Raw genomic sequence first — 16,275 nt, forward strand, 5'->3', positions numbered from 1 at the left:
TCTGACCCCAATATTCTAAAGAATCTTTTGGCTCAGTTCAAGATCTAACACATGTATGGATATTTCACACTTACATTAAATACACAATGCTACAAAATACAATTTCATATATTTATGTTAAACTATTAACAAGACAGTTTTTCTGTATTTCATGTTTTTCACAGTTGTATAAATTGCTGTTCTTTTGGATTATTTAGAGTTCTTATATTATTTTAGTTCTTCACATTCTCAGCAGAGACTCAGTTCTACAACAAATTATATGAAAAATAGATTTTGAGTCCAGTTTTATTAAGGTATGTGTAATTCTATGCAGGTACATGTAATTTACGAAAAAATATTGATTAGTGTGTAAAATTAATTTCTTCTTTAACCTTTATTTATGCACCTTGTCTTATTGACACCAATAGGCAAACATGTTTGAAAAAAACAAAGCTAGTAACAAAAAAGTAACAATTCAAAAACAAGAAAATTAAATACTTGATTTAAATAAGAGAAAGTTATAAAATATTAGCTAACAAGCAAGTTTGATTTAAAAAATTTTTGTCAAATAAATCTAAGTTGTCCCAAAGGAATCAAGATTCTGTGGCAGAGTTTTGCAAGCTGACAGGGCATATTAAGAACATGCTTCTTTCCATCTTCTGATTGCATCAACAGTACTGGAGGAGATAAAAGTCCTAAGAGCAAAGCATGTGACTTGATATTCCAAGTGACATGAATGAGGATAAATAAGGCAGGAGCACTCAGTCCAGCTTTATAGATGATTGTGTATTGATGCAGTTGTCAGAAGATTAAACATTATGGCCAATTCACCCAATAATATAAATTACAGTGATTAATTATTCAAATTACCAGATAATTATTTTTACATCATGAATTTTTAAGTAGGGGAGTGTTTGCCTGGTGGTTAGAGCAGTGCGCTTGTGCTCTAAGAAGGTTGCAAGTACCTAGTTCAATCTCCACAGCCTGCACTCTGGGTCCGTGAGCAGAACCCTTAACCCCTCACTGCACCACACAATGGAGGCTCACTGCTCCCCAATGGGAGGGGTTAAATGCAGAGGTAATTTTCTCCAGTGTAAGATCAATAAAGTATTAGTATTATTAATTAGAGGTGGGTAGCGTACCCAAAAAATTGTACTCCAGAAAGAATAGCACTACTTAATCATACTTTTATTCCAGTAAAATGAAAAAGTATCTGTTCAACTAATCTACTGATCATAACATCTGATCATAACATTAATATTAAAAAAATGATGGAAAGTTACAAAATGTGTAAAGCTATTTGCAAATTCTGACATTTCAGAGAGCTAGGTAAGAAAATAGATATATAACATTCAATAATTGTACAATAGTTTCTGGTTGAAAAATACTTTAAAATATATTCAAATGTTTTAATAAAACTTATGAAATCAGTACTTACAGTAAGTCATTTGTATAGGTTAGAATAATGGAAGTCCCCTCCCGTAAGAAGATACAATATAATATTTTCTAAATTTTCAGTTGAGTGCTTTATGACACGGCATAGTCAGCCAATAGAGAATAATTTTAAGCCCATATAGCTTGAGTACACAACAGAAGTCTCACTTAAAAATCAACTGTAGGCGTGTCTCTCTAGTGTATTATTTCAAACAAGCATGGTTTTATTGTGTGAAGTTATGATACAGTAAAAGCAGTGAACTTCACTATTTTTTTACTTTGTAAAACAAAAAAGTAAAATGCTGTAAAGCTTATTAAAAAAAAGTTTTTTTTTCTCTTTTTTTAAAAAGTTACTCAACTAAAGGTAACTGGTTACTTCCCACCTCTGCAGACAGTCCAGTAAATAGGAGACATAGTATTATATCGAAAACATTGATCCAAATATTTACACCCAACGTAGAACAAGTAACAATTTGCAAAGGTGTGGGCTTTCAGAAAGGAAAATAAGTACCATAAATACCTTTTTATAGTATGACTATAGGATTAAATTGTACACTTAATTCTCCAGCTTTCATAATCAGTTATGGCTATTGTTTTATAGTTATTCTAGAAAAACTAGTGTTGGTTAAATGATTGGACAAGTCATGTAATGGTCAGAAACGGAGCCAAGTCGGTTTCCCAACTTGCCTCTATGAGCACAAAGCACTGGGAATCTTTTTGAGAGTATTTTTCCTCTCAGTATGTTATTTTTGAATAAATTAATCACATATATGCTCATTTTAGTTCTCCAGTTGGATCAGCGCCAGATTCTGCTGCGGTCTTTTGTTTTATTTATAAGGTATTCTCTTTTCCACTGTCAGGCTTGTCCAGTGTGAGGGATTGCTGTACAGCCGCTGATGTAATGCAATGAATTCACCGCTGATGAAAGATCAGCAGAAGAAGACTGGATGTAATAATTCTGGTTCTGGACTCAATTTAACAACATTATAAAATAACTAGGATTATTGTAAAGCTGTCTATAAGAATAATGATCTTATCTGTATATCTGCATTTAATCATTTGAGATTAGGTTTGTTGTAAATATTTAGTATGTAAAAAACGAATTAAAAGCTATTAGCTTTTAATTTTCAGAGAATTCTGATTGAATTTAGCTTTAAGCTAAATTCAATCAGAATTCTCTGAAAATTTGCATATGATATGCATTGTTTTTTTTATCTTACTGATAAATATGCTGTTGTTTTTTTCTTTTTGTGTGCTTTTATAATAAGTAAAAAAAAAAAAAAAAACTGCCTTCACAACCTGTATTGGAGATTTCTTGTGAAAAAAACCTAAAAAACTTGGATCTAAAATATTCAACCAAGGATGGAATGGGAGTACGGATGATTCAAACGGTATTACGTGTTTCTTGCTAAAAAGTACATTCGTGTAGAATAATTAAATATCATTAACATAAGATAGAATTAGTTCAAAGTTAGGGATGTTGAGAGAAGACATATCCGGACCATGATCAGATCGGACTGTTATTGTTGCGACCATAGGTTGCGACAACGGTTCGTCGCTTTCTGATGATGTCATCTTTTGCGACCAATTTTACCTTTTGTGTTTATGTATCTTCCTTCGTTTGTTACACGGCGATTAGCTATAAAACATCTTTAGCCGCCTTTGGATATGGACTGGAACACATCTTAGATTTTATTCTCCCTTAAAGACGTTCAAAATGAATAACAAAGGCTGGCTGGAGCTAGAGAGTGATCCAGGTAAAAAAAACATCGGCGGATATTTAGGCTAACAAACATTAGCTTTCCACAGTAGCCTACTGGGCTGCCTATCAATAACATAAACTGATAGAAAGAAACTTCAATGCAAAACAATAAGAAATAACTCTAATGTAATGACTTTTAAGAATTATGCGGTGGGTGTTTTTAAAATAAATGGTATCTCGCTGTTTGTTGTATTGCAGGATTGTTTACATTGTTGGTGGAAGATTTTGGTAAGCATTTGCTCTACAAACTAACATTTCTCTCATATTTAATGTAAACATGAACTCTTTCATGTGGAAAATAAACCCTAATATTTGAAATATTCTTTTGGCAACTTTAATGTAGGTGTCAAAGGCGTCCAAGTTGAGGAGATCTATGATCTGCAAAGCAGATGTCAGAGGTGCGGATGTGTGTGTTTAATTTTGATTTTTTTAGTTTGCTACACAAAAACCCTTCTAGAATTTACATTTACCATCCACATATGTAAAGAAAAAAAGTAAAAAAATATATAACAAATAATCACACTATTGTCCTAGATCGTGATAAAAGCCATTCTTTTCTTTTCCAGTCCTGTTTATGGCTTCATCTTCCTGTTTAAGTGGATTGAAGAGCGTCGATCCAGGAGAAAAGTCAACACCTTGGTGGATGAAACCTCGGTCATTGATGAGGAAATTGTAAATGATATGTTCTTTGCTCACCAGGTAAATGTTTTTATAGATTTTTTTTAACATACTGTTCTGTTTATTTCTGCAGGTGTTCTTTTAACCCTGCTCCTCTAAAATGTACTGTTTTTGTATAGATTTCTTGGAATGACAATGATACATCTTGTTCCCAGCTTTAAATGGAAATAGTGTATTTCTGATTACACATTTAAAGTATTGTTAAATTGTTTATGTTTAATATATTTAATTCTATTTGAAAGATACTGTCACTATGCTGGTGAAGAGTCATCCAGGTCATAGTCATTCCAAAAAAGTAAAAAGAATAAACCACTGGACCTTATTTCCAAGTTTGAAGACATTTTTCTTCCCATCCAGGAAGCTTTTCCAGTTCAAATGTCAGAAATAGCGTTGAGTTGCTTTATACAGTAGCCCAACAAAGCTTAGACAACATGCAAACTGAAACGGATGAACGGGTCCACCCCTTTGGAATGGGGGTCGTGTGGCTTCTTTTGATAGCCTGCAATACCAAAAAAGACCCTTAAACAGAGACTAGTGCATCCTAAGGACAAAACCCCCAGATGAAACATGAGCGTAGTGGTGTATGCAGTTCAGTGCAGTGAGGAATGCTCTGATCATTATATTGGAGAAACCAAACGACCTCTCCACAGACGCATGGCCCAACAATGAAGAATGACCTTCTCGGGACAAGATTCTGTGGTACTTCTACACCTTATGGACAAAGGACATTCTTTTGAGGACCAGAATGTTCACATTATAGATAAAGAAAATAGGTGGTTTGAGAGGAGTGTGAAGGAAGCCATCTATGTTAAGAAAGAATAACCAACCCTAGACAGAGTGGGTGGAGTAAGATTTCAGCATTCAGCAAGCAATTGAGTTAATCCTTTCCCGCTATCGTTGCAACCCCAAACCAATTTACAGAGGAACAGGCCAACAATTTCCTTTAACAACACTCCTTTCAGAGATATAGACAGGTATGGGGCTCTGCAGGCTAAAAGAACCCAAACGAGCCCCATCCCTAAGGGGCGGACCTGTTCGTCAGTTTTAATTTGCATGTCTAAGTAAAAACAAGGCTTTGTTGGGCTTCTGTATAAAGCATCACTATTTCTGACATTTGGATTGAAAAAATTCCTGGATGGGAAGCTAAAAGTCTTCAAATTTGGAAACAAAGTCCAGTGGATTGTTTTTAAACTTCTTTAGAATACTCTTAGTAATCATTTTAAAAGGATTTTATTTAAAGTAAATATTGTATTAAAATGGCTGCAACTTTGAAAGATGTTGTAGTCATGCATCTTGGTTAGTAAAATCAGGAGAACGTCTGTATTTTAAAATGTGTGCTCTCTATTTTTCTTGAGCTAAAGAATATCAGTTAAATTTAGTCATTGTTAAAACAGACGCTTGTTATTTAGTTTTTAGAACATAAGCAGCATGTTTATCACTGTCTGACTTAAATTCTAACTATTTCTTCATTACGGTAAATTAAGATTAGCAACATTATTTCTGTTTCATAAACATTACGATATGGAAACACACCCAAAGAATATCGCATTACAAATCAATACTAAATTTACAAGACAGTTTGGGAAAGTCCAGATTGTGAGGTCAGCCTAATCTGCAAAAAACTGTAACATTACACTTTTCAAATATAGTAAGGTACAAACTATTTTTGTTTTGCACTGACTTCTAAATTTTAGAAGTCCACCAAAGCGCTAACTTAATAGGAAACAATTTCTTTTCCTTCTGAGATTTTTAGAGTATTTTGCTCCTCAAAGCATTTATAGTGGTTGGGATGCAATAGGGTATCTGGAAGTATGGGTGCTCCAATACAATGTTTCTGCTTCTGATATGGTATCAATTTTACAGATTTGTGTATTGAAGATACCGATATTGACTCGGTATATCAGCAGAAATCATTCATATTTCTATTGCGTATTTTGTCATGTGGAATGTTCCCACCAATAACAGGTCCCACCAAGCTGTTTAAATAACTGAACCATTTTTTATTTATAAACTTTATGGAGAAGCAGATTGTATCCACCAGCTTGCTGATATTACAGATTTTAGATACAGGATATATATTTATATATATATTAGCAAAATATATATTTTTGAGCAAATTCTCTCCCTTTTATTTTGAGTAGCTACATTATAAAAATGAAAAACTGTGGTTGTAATTGCTTAAATTGAAAAGTTGACTTTAAGTAATTCTTTCCAATTATTCTTCTGATTTGTTAAATAACCATATATTTTTTTTTTAACCAATGATTTTAAAGTAAAAAAATAAATTAAAATATTCATATGTTTTGTTAACAATTAAAACTTTTCATAAGAAGGTTTCATTTAGTAGACCGTATGAGAATCTGTGTTTAGTGTGGGAGGCGCATTCACTGATCAATCAGAGGATTTTAGCATTTTTCCCATTTTCCATCAGCTTTAATGCTTAACTGTATGCTGGAAAATTGCCCTTTATTCTTAATTGCTGTTGTTATGATTTAGGTTAAAATAACATTTTTGATTTAGCATTTTCAGAGCTAGTGTACTTCGGGTTTTAATTAAACATTAGATAGTAAAGTTCCACATTATGGCATATTAAATTCAAATGCAGAATCAAGGTTATAAGCAGGCACAAACCTTTAGGAAAAAGGCAAAACACAACTAAAGTTGTATACAAATTAGATAAAAGGTGTAAAATGTAAATACATGGTAAAAATCACAACTTGAATAACATTTCTGTCTCCACAGCCACAAACCCGCATCAAACCAGCACAACATACAAATCAAATAAAAGCATGGCTTCTGTACAATTGAGCCATGTGCTTCAGTTTCCTCTACCTCAAAGCATTGCAGAGATACGAGCCAATAAACAACAATAGACGAAACCTTTCAGCCAGAAACTAGTTTTAAAAATATCTCTTACCTTTATTGTTTCACACAATTTTTTTTCAAATAGACCTTGTAGAGATGAATGTATTTTAATTAAGAGAATCTTTGTCTTTTTTAGCTGATACCAAACTCATGTGCTACTCATGCTTTGCTGAGCGTCCTTCTGAACTGCAGCGGAGTCGAGCTCGGTACCACCCTCAGTCGCATTAAAGCCTTTACTAAAGGCTTCAGTCCTGAAGTAAGTTATACCTTCACTCAACCATTAACATCTACTTTCAAAATATTGTTTATACCCATACAAATAGCTGAGACCTTTTGAGTTTTTTCTTTTTATAGGAAATGTAAATATAATATGGCGACGAGTTATAGGGCCTGACTAAGGTCCTATAACTTGTCGGGAAAAAAAAAAAAATATTACGAGAATAAGGCGTGATGTTTCAAGAATAAAGTCATGATAGAATAAAGTTGTTAGATTATTAGACCTTTCAGGAAACAGAGCAATATTTGATCAGCACAGCCAAACTACTAAACAGCAATCTGAGCTGTTTGTCAAGATAAGAGCCTAATAATTTGATGCTGATGGGCTAAACGGTTTAACATTTCCTTATTGTAAAACTGATAGGAAAATATAACTTCACAAGATTCTCAACAGTCCTCATTTCAATACAAGGGATGACAGTGCAATAACTCTTATTAAAAATTATTGACTTTATTCTCATGTTATTCTGTTATTAAGCTGATAATGACTTTATTCTTGAATGTTACAACTTTAATCTTGTAATGTTATATCTTTATTCTCATAATATTACAGCCTGTCAGATATCTCTTTAGTTTGACCCTAAGACTCCATCGTATCATATAAAAGATACGCATTAAAACACAGCACACCATTCATTGTGATATTCTAGCTTTATTCATCATATGCTTCACATTCTCCTTTTCTAAACAAGTCTTTACATGATATACTTTTCTTTGCTTCCAGAGCAAAGGCTATGCTATAGGTAATGCCCCGGAGCTGGCCAGGGCTCATAACAGCCATGCCAGGTAAGCTACAGTCAGTGATATAACTTTCAGATGGTTTTGGCTCTGAAGAGGGAAATAAAGAAATGACGAGACATGTTATGTAATATACTGGCTTTAGTGCATGTAGCATTATCTGAAACTCCTATTTTTCGTGTTTCTATGGAGACCGGAGCCCAGACACCTGCCTGAGAAACAGAATGGGATCAGTGCAGTGCGGACGATGGAAGCCTTCCACTTTGTCAGCTATGTGCCAATCAAAGACCGACTCTTTGAGCTCGATGGGCTCAAGGCTTACCCCATTGATCATGGTGAGACTTTACTTCTAGTATAAACACTGTGTATAACTCCTTTACAGAAGTCCACAAATTAATATCTGGCATTCTTGATGATGCCATGATTTCTGTTCTCTGCCAAAAAAGTCTTATGAAGAACATCTAACTACTAGTTTGTGACATTACATGAGATACATAACAGAGTAATAATTTGAACCCTCAGGACTAAAAGGAAGTAACTAAAATGACAGTTCCAGAGTGGCCTAGTCAAAGTCTAGAATCAAATCTGATTAAGATGTCATGTTAAAAGGCTGTTAATGCTTAAAAGTAGGGCTGAAACAATCGAATGAATCGTTATTAATCGATAATTGAAATAATCGTCAACTGATTTTGTAAACAATGAATCATACTGGAGTAAAACATGCCTTTAGCTGTCAGAGCAACCCACTTAGAGCAGTAATTACACCAAATTTGTAAAAAAAATATATATATATACGTATATATAAACATTTTGCATTTAAGATAAAAAAAAAAAAAACATTTTGCCTTTCAATGTGCTCTATCCTGAACTCCTCAATTGGAAAACTTTTAGTTTCACCTGGTTTGATTTTGTAAAAATCTTCTTTAAAGAACATTTAGATATCCGATTATTAATCGATTATTCGAAAAAATAATCAACAGAGTATCTTATTTGCAAAATAATCGTTATTTGAAGCCCTACTTAAAGCTTTCCATTTTAGTGTAATTAAAACATTTCTTTTAGGAAGATGAAAATGTATTCACCTTGATTTTAAAGACTCATTCCGAGCGTCAAACAAATGTCGCTATTACGGGCGACACAACCTCGATAAATAAAATAATAATCTTAGAAATGCATTTTTTAATTGACTTTAGGTTATCTGTAGTCCAAGGTTAATTCATAGTGAAATGGCCAGTCTGTCTGAGAAGAAATGTTTTTCTTTTTTTGTTTACTTTCACTCTATCATCACATTTAGGGCCGTTTGGGGGGCTGTTTAAGTTGTTATGCTCTTAAATGATGTAGATTTATAATACTATCCTTTAGGGCCCTGGGGAGAGGATGAGGAATGGACTGACAAGGCTCGCCGTGTTATTATGGAGAGGATCGGCCTGGCCACTGCTGGGTGAGTCACGCACCATTTAACAAAAAGCAGTAGTGCTTTACCTTCTATGCAAGCCCTTCGGGCTTAATTTTAATGCTGCTGCTCTTCCTCTTCCCAGTGAGCCGTACCATGATATCCGCTTCAACCTGATGGCAGTTGTGCCTGACCGCAGAATGAAGTATGAGTCCAAGCTGGAAATTCTAAAGAGGAACCGACAGACCATTCTGGAGGGTCTGCAGAAGGTCAGAACAGAACCAAACCAAGTTTCAAGAAGAAATTGTATTTCATCTCAGTGGGAATCCATTAGTTATGTTCAAGGGAATTCAACTCTGATCAAGCAAGAGCTTCTTGAGTCTTCCTTTTGAGTCCTGTCTGTGTCTAAGGAAGACGTGGAATAGTCTGTTATAATATGTCATCCTGTCTTCAGATGATCCGTCTCACTCAGCCAGATGCTGTCCAGGATAAGAAGCAACAAAACTCCTCCTCTCCAGATGAAAGCACCATCAAAAAAGAAGCAGATGCAGGTACTGTGCCTCTAGGTAACTCTGTTGACTTGATATGAACAGATACAGGATTTCTGTAAGGCCAGTGCTAACTGTTCCGATGTTTTAAGGCTGATTTAAGCAGATTTTTTTTTCTTCCAACATTGACATGATAAAAATTACAGATTGCGAATAACAAATCAAACAAAAACTTAAACAAAGAATAACAGATGGGGGGAGCGGCTTTGCATATGATTCACTTGATCACAAGGCATGGCTGCTGAATGCACTAATGAATCGGCCATTACATGCATGTGTGGGATACTGATACATGGAAAAAAATCCATGGTCAAAAACATCGGCCTGCTGATATATTGTCTATCTGTTCTGTGGACTCCCTTCCTTTTAATCTGTTAAGCCACAGATCTGTATACAATTGAAGAGAAACAAACCATAAGGGAAGGAAGGGTGACGCTAGTCAGAGTTGAGCTAAAGGTAGGGCAATAGATAAAGAAAACCTGAAAGATGCTACAAAGAATTGGGGACTGGGAAAGTTGGTTTCTTCTTCTAGCAGAACAATGACTCCTAACATGCAGCCTGACCTGGCAGTGATGGTTGAAAACAGAGACTAGTCCATTCAGAGTTATTTAAGAATGTATGGAAAAATGTTGCTGTTCAAAAACGGATCCATAACTCTTATGTTGTAGACGTTTATATAAAAACTGTCAAACTCATAAAAATGCACCATTTGTATTCTAGATTCAGTGGAGGATTCAGGAGCTCATCCCAAGGATGGAGCTGGAAGTTCAAAGGTCATGGGAAAACCACCAGCCACCGCAGGAGGAGGTGCTCAGCAAGTCAACCCCATCGTTCAGCGCCTGCCCGCCTTCCTCGACAATCATAACTACGCCAAGTCCCCGATGCAGGTAAGAACCTGAGGAAAGTGCATTTATTTAAGCTGCTATGATTGTAATGAAATTGGACTTGCAGTCAGGACTCAGGAGTTATTTTATTGAGTTCATCCGCAGCTTTATTTTAGATTAGACGCTCATTGAAACTGTAAAATCAAATCAAATGTCCGGCTCTCCTGGAAAAAAAACAAAAAAAACACTCTTTAGATAAAATGTGTAAAGCCATCGTTATTTGTAAACATTTAATTTGCAGTTTCGACCCTTTAAACCCAATACCATATATCATTCATATCTGTCTGTTTGGATTTACAATTTCTTGACTCTCTTTACTTGTGGGCGTTCAGGACAACACTTATCCTGCAAACTATTTGAATTTTATGTTTTATAAGCGTTTAATGTTTTCAGTCTGTTGCAGAAATAACATTTCTGTGTGGACATTAATGCTCTGATTCTCAGGAGGAAGAAGATCTTGCAGCTAAAGTTGGACGCCCTCGGGCAACTGGCCCCCCCCAGTCGCAGTTCTCAGACGATGAAGACGAATTTGATGAGGATGAAGAAGAAGCAGCAGGTTCTGCAAGTGCTTCCAGCAGGCAAGATAAAACAGAAATTTCTTGCAGAAAGTAAATCTGCATGTCATCCCAAACTGAAAGATGGTGGACACACCAGGTTATGAAGACCTTCCAAATCTAAACTGAACAAACGTTTTATAAGAAATCACACAGAAGTTTGTCGTTGTGAATTGTAAGATGATGGTGATGAATAAAAATGCTGAATATTTGAACAATCAATGCTTTTTTGTTCATTATAGATCTTTAAATGATTATTTTTTTGTGTTGTTTTGCTTATAGGTTTAGACGAAAGGCAAGCCTGCGGTCCAGAGCAGGGCGTGTTGGAACTGGGATGGAGAGCCAGATTGCCCTCAATGTTTTGGCTGAGAAGCTGAAGAAGGAAGCTCAAAGAAAAGATGGCGTAAATACCCCGCTGTCTGTGCGCACTGAAGGTCGCACCGGGGGTATATGCATCACGTCCGCCTCGCAGCCTTCCCCCACACCCAGCAATGAAAGCACAGACACAGCCTCTGAAATTGGCAGTGCTTTCAACTCCCCACTGCGTTCCCCGGCTCGCTCCCAGGCGGCCACGCGTCCGTCCAGCCCAGTCGCTTCCCATCTGTCCCGTGTGCTGTTCGGAGAGGAGGAAATGTTGAGGTTGGACTCGAGGCATAACCGGGCTGTAAGAGAACTTGGTCCATCAGTCAGCGCATCTCTGCTACACCTACAGGAAGATGGAGTCATTTATGCTCTTCCTCCATCTGGTGAGAGCACAGGAAGTGAACATTTCGGTTTCTTAAGTACAACTTAAAATCCTAATTCATAGCCAATGGGCTGCATCTTTCCTCATTACCTGTACAGGAGACTCTGCTGAAGGCACGAAGCCCTGCACCCCTGAGAAGGTAAAACTCAAAGTAAAAGAAGATGAAAAAGATGGTATAAAAGAGGGAGATGAGGGACCATCTGTAGCTGTGAAGAAAGAAGATGAGAATGAAGAGGGAGTGGAGGTGAAACCTGGAAAGGAAAAGCTCAACGTTACAGCATCTGGAGCAGACAGCAAGCCTCCAGGGGATAAGTACTCTCCAAAAGTAAGTCCTGTTATAAAATGCTGCAATACGTATCCCTCCAGTGCGTATTTTTACTGCATGGCAAATTTATCTTTTTTTGCTTGCACTGCCAAGCAGAAGGCTGATGCCTATGATGTGTAAAAGCCTAAGCAAGGGGTCAACTCTTTGCCTTTTTCAGGAGCTGCTCGCACTACTCAAGTGTGTAGAGGCTGACATTTCCAATTATGAAGTGTTTTTAAAGGAGGAAGTAGAAAAGAGAAAGAAATTCAAGGTAAGTGGAGGTGTTCATACACCTTGACTTAACCGTCTCTGTCCAGCAGTTGGTTTAATTTACTTTTAATCCAAAATGTTTCCATTTGTGCAGATAGATGATCAGAGAAGGACTCATAATTACGACGAGTTTATCTGCACATTTATATCAATGCTGGCCCAAGAAGGTAAAACAATTATTTTTTTCCCCCAACCTTTTTAAGGCTTATTTTAAAGAAATATTAATCTAACATTTTGATTGCGATCAGATCATTGTTTTTTTTTTCTTCTGTGAACTTTGTGCACAAAAACAAAAGGAAAAATAGACACCCCATCTTCTCGAAGCTGGTTCGCATGGCAAGATAAAAAAAAAAACACACACAATGATTTAAAGAATCGGGGATATAACAGTTTTTGTCATGGACTAGACTATAACTATGTAGAAAGACTATGTTATCTCCAGCCACATCAAACATGAGACAGTTTGGACGCTCTCGACATGCTTTGAGCAAAGTGTACAGACTCATCTAAATTGCGTCACTGGTTTCTCTGTACAACAGCAATGCAATGGAGAGTGGCTTTGCTTTATCCACTGTGATAAGTGGGTAAAAACTAGTCTTAAGATGGTTCTATGCAATACAGTACATCCTAAACATCCTCTGCGCAGTCATTTCGTCAGGATTTTGATCCTACCTTTGATGTCACGTCATGCAGCACACCCCTGCATACAGGCTGGCCGTCGTGGAAACCCCTAGTAATAGCACCATTAATAAGCCAGCCAATCACTCAGAGATTTTTCTATGTGGTAAAAAACTGCAATTACCAAAAAAAATTATTGAACATTTTTTTGCTGGAAACTTCTGATATTTTAGGTTAATATATGTAATAATAACAGTTTTGCCATACTTGAGAACAATTTTGGCACCATTATCAAAGCATAAATTAATAAATGAGTAACATTATTTAGGACAGTTCAGTGAAAAAATACAAATTTAACACATGAAAACATGTGTTGTTAATGTTTATTATATATATTATATATGTGTATTAATTAAATATATATGTTATATCTATGTAGTGCTTAGGTCTGATATGAAGAAGTGAGACTTATTTAATCATACCCCTTTCACCTTCCTATAGTCCTTAACATCAACATTCATCCTGATTCATACTTCTAAAGTCTGTTAAGAGAGCAAATAAATTAGTTTAGGTTCATATAAACATACATTTATACATTCACATAAATTATTGAAAAAATATTTACACACATGTTAACCACCCTTCATCTCATATCTCTTTAAGAAAACCATTTTAAGCCTTTTCCTCAACAGTCTCATGCTAAAAAGTATAGTGGAGGATTTTGACGAATATTTAAAAGATCCGCCCTCTAGACTTAAAAAAAATAAATAAAAAATGGACATGGTCAACCCTGTAGCCACTCCAGAGGGAGAACGCCTATTAAACCCGTGCGAGGACGTGCACGAGCCCCTTTCTCCTCGTGCACGTGTTTGCATCACTCATATAAATTTACTTTCCAAAAGAAGATTTGCAATTTCTCCACTATGTCACACCACCGGTATGCATAAATGGGGATGAGCACGTAGGGCGACCATTATGTAAACGTATTACCAGAATGATTGACAATAAGGAGGACCAATTATTTTGATGATCCACCCAGAAAGATACCTTTAAACTTGCTGTAATTCAACACTGACTTTGTTCCAACCTTCACACCATTTATTGAAATACAATTTTTTCCAATTTATTCAAACTTATACAGTTCTTAAATTTAGATTATAGTTGTACTTATACCCTTCCACTCTCTTAGCCATGGGTTTGTGCATTCTGTCTGGTAACTGTTTATTTTTAGCTTTAAACTTTGATTGTGAGGTTTACAATTCTACCAGATCAGAGAATTTAAACAAGCAGGAATAAATTAACATTGAATTAGTGTGGTCATGATCGATACATTTTGAGTTATCCTGATGGCTCTTTTATGCAGTGTGAATATTGTTTTGAGCTTTTCATGTTAACCTAAGTGGAGTGTAACCTCTTTATACAGTATATGTTCTTGTTCAGTTTTATGGTTTTATGCTGACAGCTGTGCAAGAGGAGAGATCACAGCTCTAATGCAATCACTGTTTCCCAGCCAGCGCCATGGTCAGCTTATTGGAATGGTTGACTTGGTGCTTCGAGCTGCAAAAGTTCAAATTTTCAAACCCCAGCAAATGTTTTGGACGCGTATGATTCAGGAGACACCACATTCGACAGGATATCAGGCCAAGATTTCCCTGATCCCTCTTAGGGCACCACAGTGCAGGATTATTGCTCGTGAAATGGAAACATTGGGGCAGAAATCTTCTGGCTGTGTGAACCCTCCTTTTAATGCTCAGGATATTTTTTAGTAAACTTCATAATGGATTGGTCTCTGGCTTAATTAACTGATCAGGTCCTTCTCTCTTTTAGGTAATCCCTGCCCTCGAAGATTTTACATCCATATTTTATTTTGCTTGCAACGTTTATAATCTATCGCTGTTCTTGCAGTTCAGGATATCTATATAGATTTTATGAAACAATAATCCTTTATTGTCCCAATAAATAAAGGGACAATAAACTTTTTTCAAATAGATAAAAAAAAAAAAACATTATTTCCAAGTTAAAAATGACAAAAATGTAAAATAGGGCAGAAATGTTTGGTGGATTTGAATATATTTTACAAGTAGATTTTGACCCTTTTGCCTCTTAGGCAAAGTTTAATGTGTTTCTAGTTAAGCAATGCAGAATTACCAAAAGTCCAGAAACAGGTGTACTTTCAGAAGTTATATCTGGTAATAATTAGTGCTTAACTTCTGGGCTTTTCTATACAAAACTGATGTAGTACTTCAGGATATCTGCCCTAAATAATTGTAGTGAGTAGATAAACGGGTTAAGTTAATTTCTAAACAGTTTTTTCTCTGTATTAACTTAGCTTTCGATGAATAAAAAAAACTTCCTGTTAATGCTTGTTTTTTCTTCTTACAATCACCGATTTCTTTGTGCATCTTCTACAGGTATGTTGGCCAGCCTAGTGGAGCAGAACATTTCTGTGCGCCGCCGACAGGGAGTGAGCATCGGACGGCTGCACAAGCAGAGGAAGCCCGATCGAAGGAAACGCTCCCGACCTTACAAAGCCAAACGCCAGTAATCGCAAACGCTCACTATTAGAATGAATGAGCACCAAGCAATCACTGCAAGGTGAAAAGGCTGTTGCTGCACACCTTAAAATCATTCCTTTTATCAGTGTTGTGCTATATTTTTTTACCATTTGGAGTATACCATCTTTTGGCCCGTACACACATACAGTAAATATTTTTCTGAGTTTTGCTTATTTTTTACTTAGCAGCTGATCTTTTCTACCTTTTTTTATTTTGTCATTGTTTATTTCATGGAATATTTGCTCATGTAGGACAACTGTATCGGAATTATTAGCTAAACGTCAATATTTCCTCGTGCCAATGAAGTATTAAAGGTTGTTTTTTGCTCATTATACTTTTTATTTCATCTTCCAGTGAATCTCAGCATCAAAACATTCAGTGAAGAAACAGACTCTGTAACATACTGTTGTCTTTTTTCATGTTATTTAAAACTGACAATATGACTGTAAGGGTTTTAAATGCCTTTTTCTATCTAAAGTCTTTACCTTATTGTTTGTGTGTTTCTGGAGGTTCTGCAAATATAAAAAACAGGATCTTAGATTGAGTTAAGTTGAATGTGTGCTGCTGCATATTTTTTTGTATATATTTACATGTTGAATGCCCTGAATATCAAAAGTAGTTATGTGCTTGCCACTTTATTGCTAAATAAAGTTAGTACAAATAAAGTTAGTA

The 16,275-nt window shown here is 35.8% G+C and overlaps 1 protein-coding gene across 1 annotated transcript; it reads left to right on the forward strand.

Annotated features, from left to right (window-relative positions):
• Positions 1-2,968: 2,968 nt before the first annotated feature.
• On the forward strand, positions 2,969-16,275 carry bap1 (BRCA1 associated protein-1 (ubiquitin carboxy-terminal hydrolase)). The gene is made up of 17 exons (XM_038279854.1): positions 2,969-3,170; positions 3,374-3,403; positions 3,519-3,573; positions 3,742-3,874; positions 6,855-6,974; positions 7,719-7,780; positions 7,925-8,067; positions 9,095-9,173; positions 9,271-9,394; positions 9,580-9,676; positions 10,394-10,560; positions 11,002-11,135; positions 11,394-11,857; positions 11,955-12,181; positions 12,339-12,431; positions 12,525-12,597; positions 15,460-16,275. Exons 1-17 carry the CDS (start codon positions 3,131-3,133, stop codon positions 15,591-15,593), a joined length of 2,175 nt encoding a protein of 724 aa, XP_038135782.1. The 5' UTR covers positions 2,969-3,130; the 3' UTR covers positions 15,594-16,275.

Source organism: Cyprinodon tularosa, unplaced genomic scaffold (assembly GCF_016077235.1).
Source record: "Cyprinodon tularosa strain WSP-4 unplaced genomic scaffold, ASM1607723v1 ctg154, whole genome shotgun sequence".
NCBI classification, from domain to species: Eukaryota; Metazoa; Chordata; class Actinopteri; order Cyprinodontiformes; family Cyprinodontidae; genus Cyprinodon; species Cyprinodon tularosa.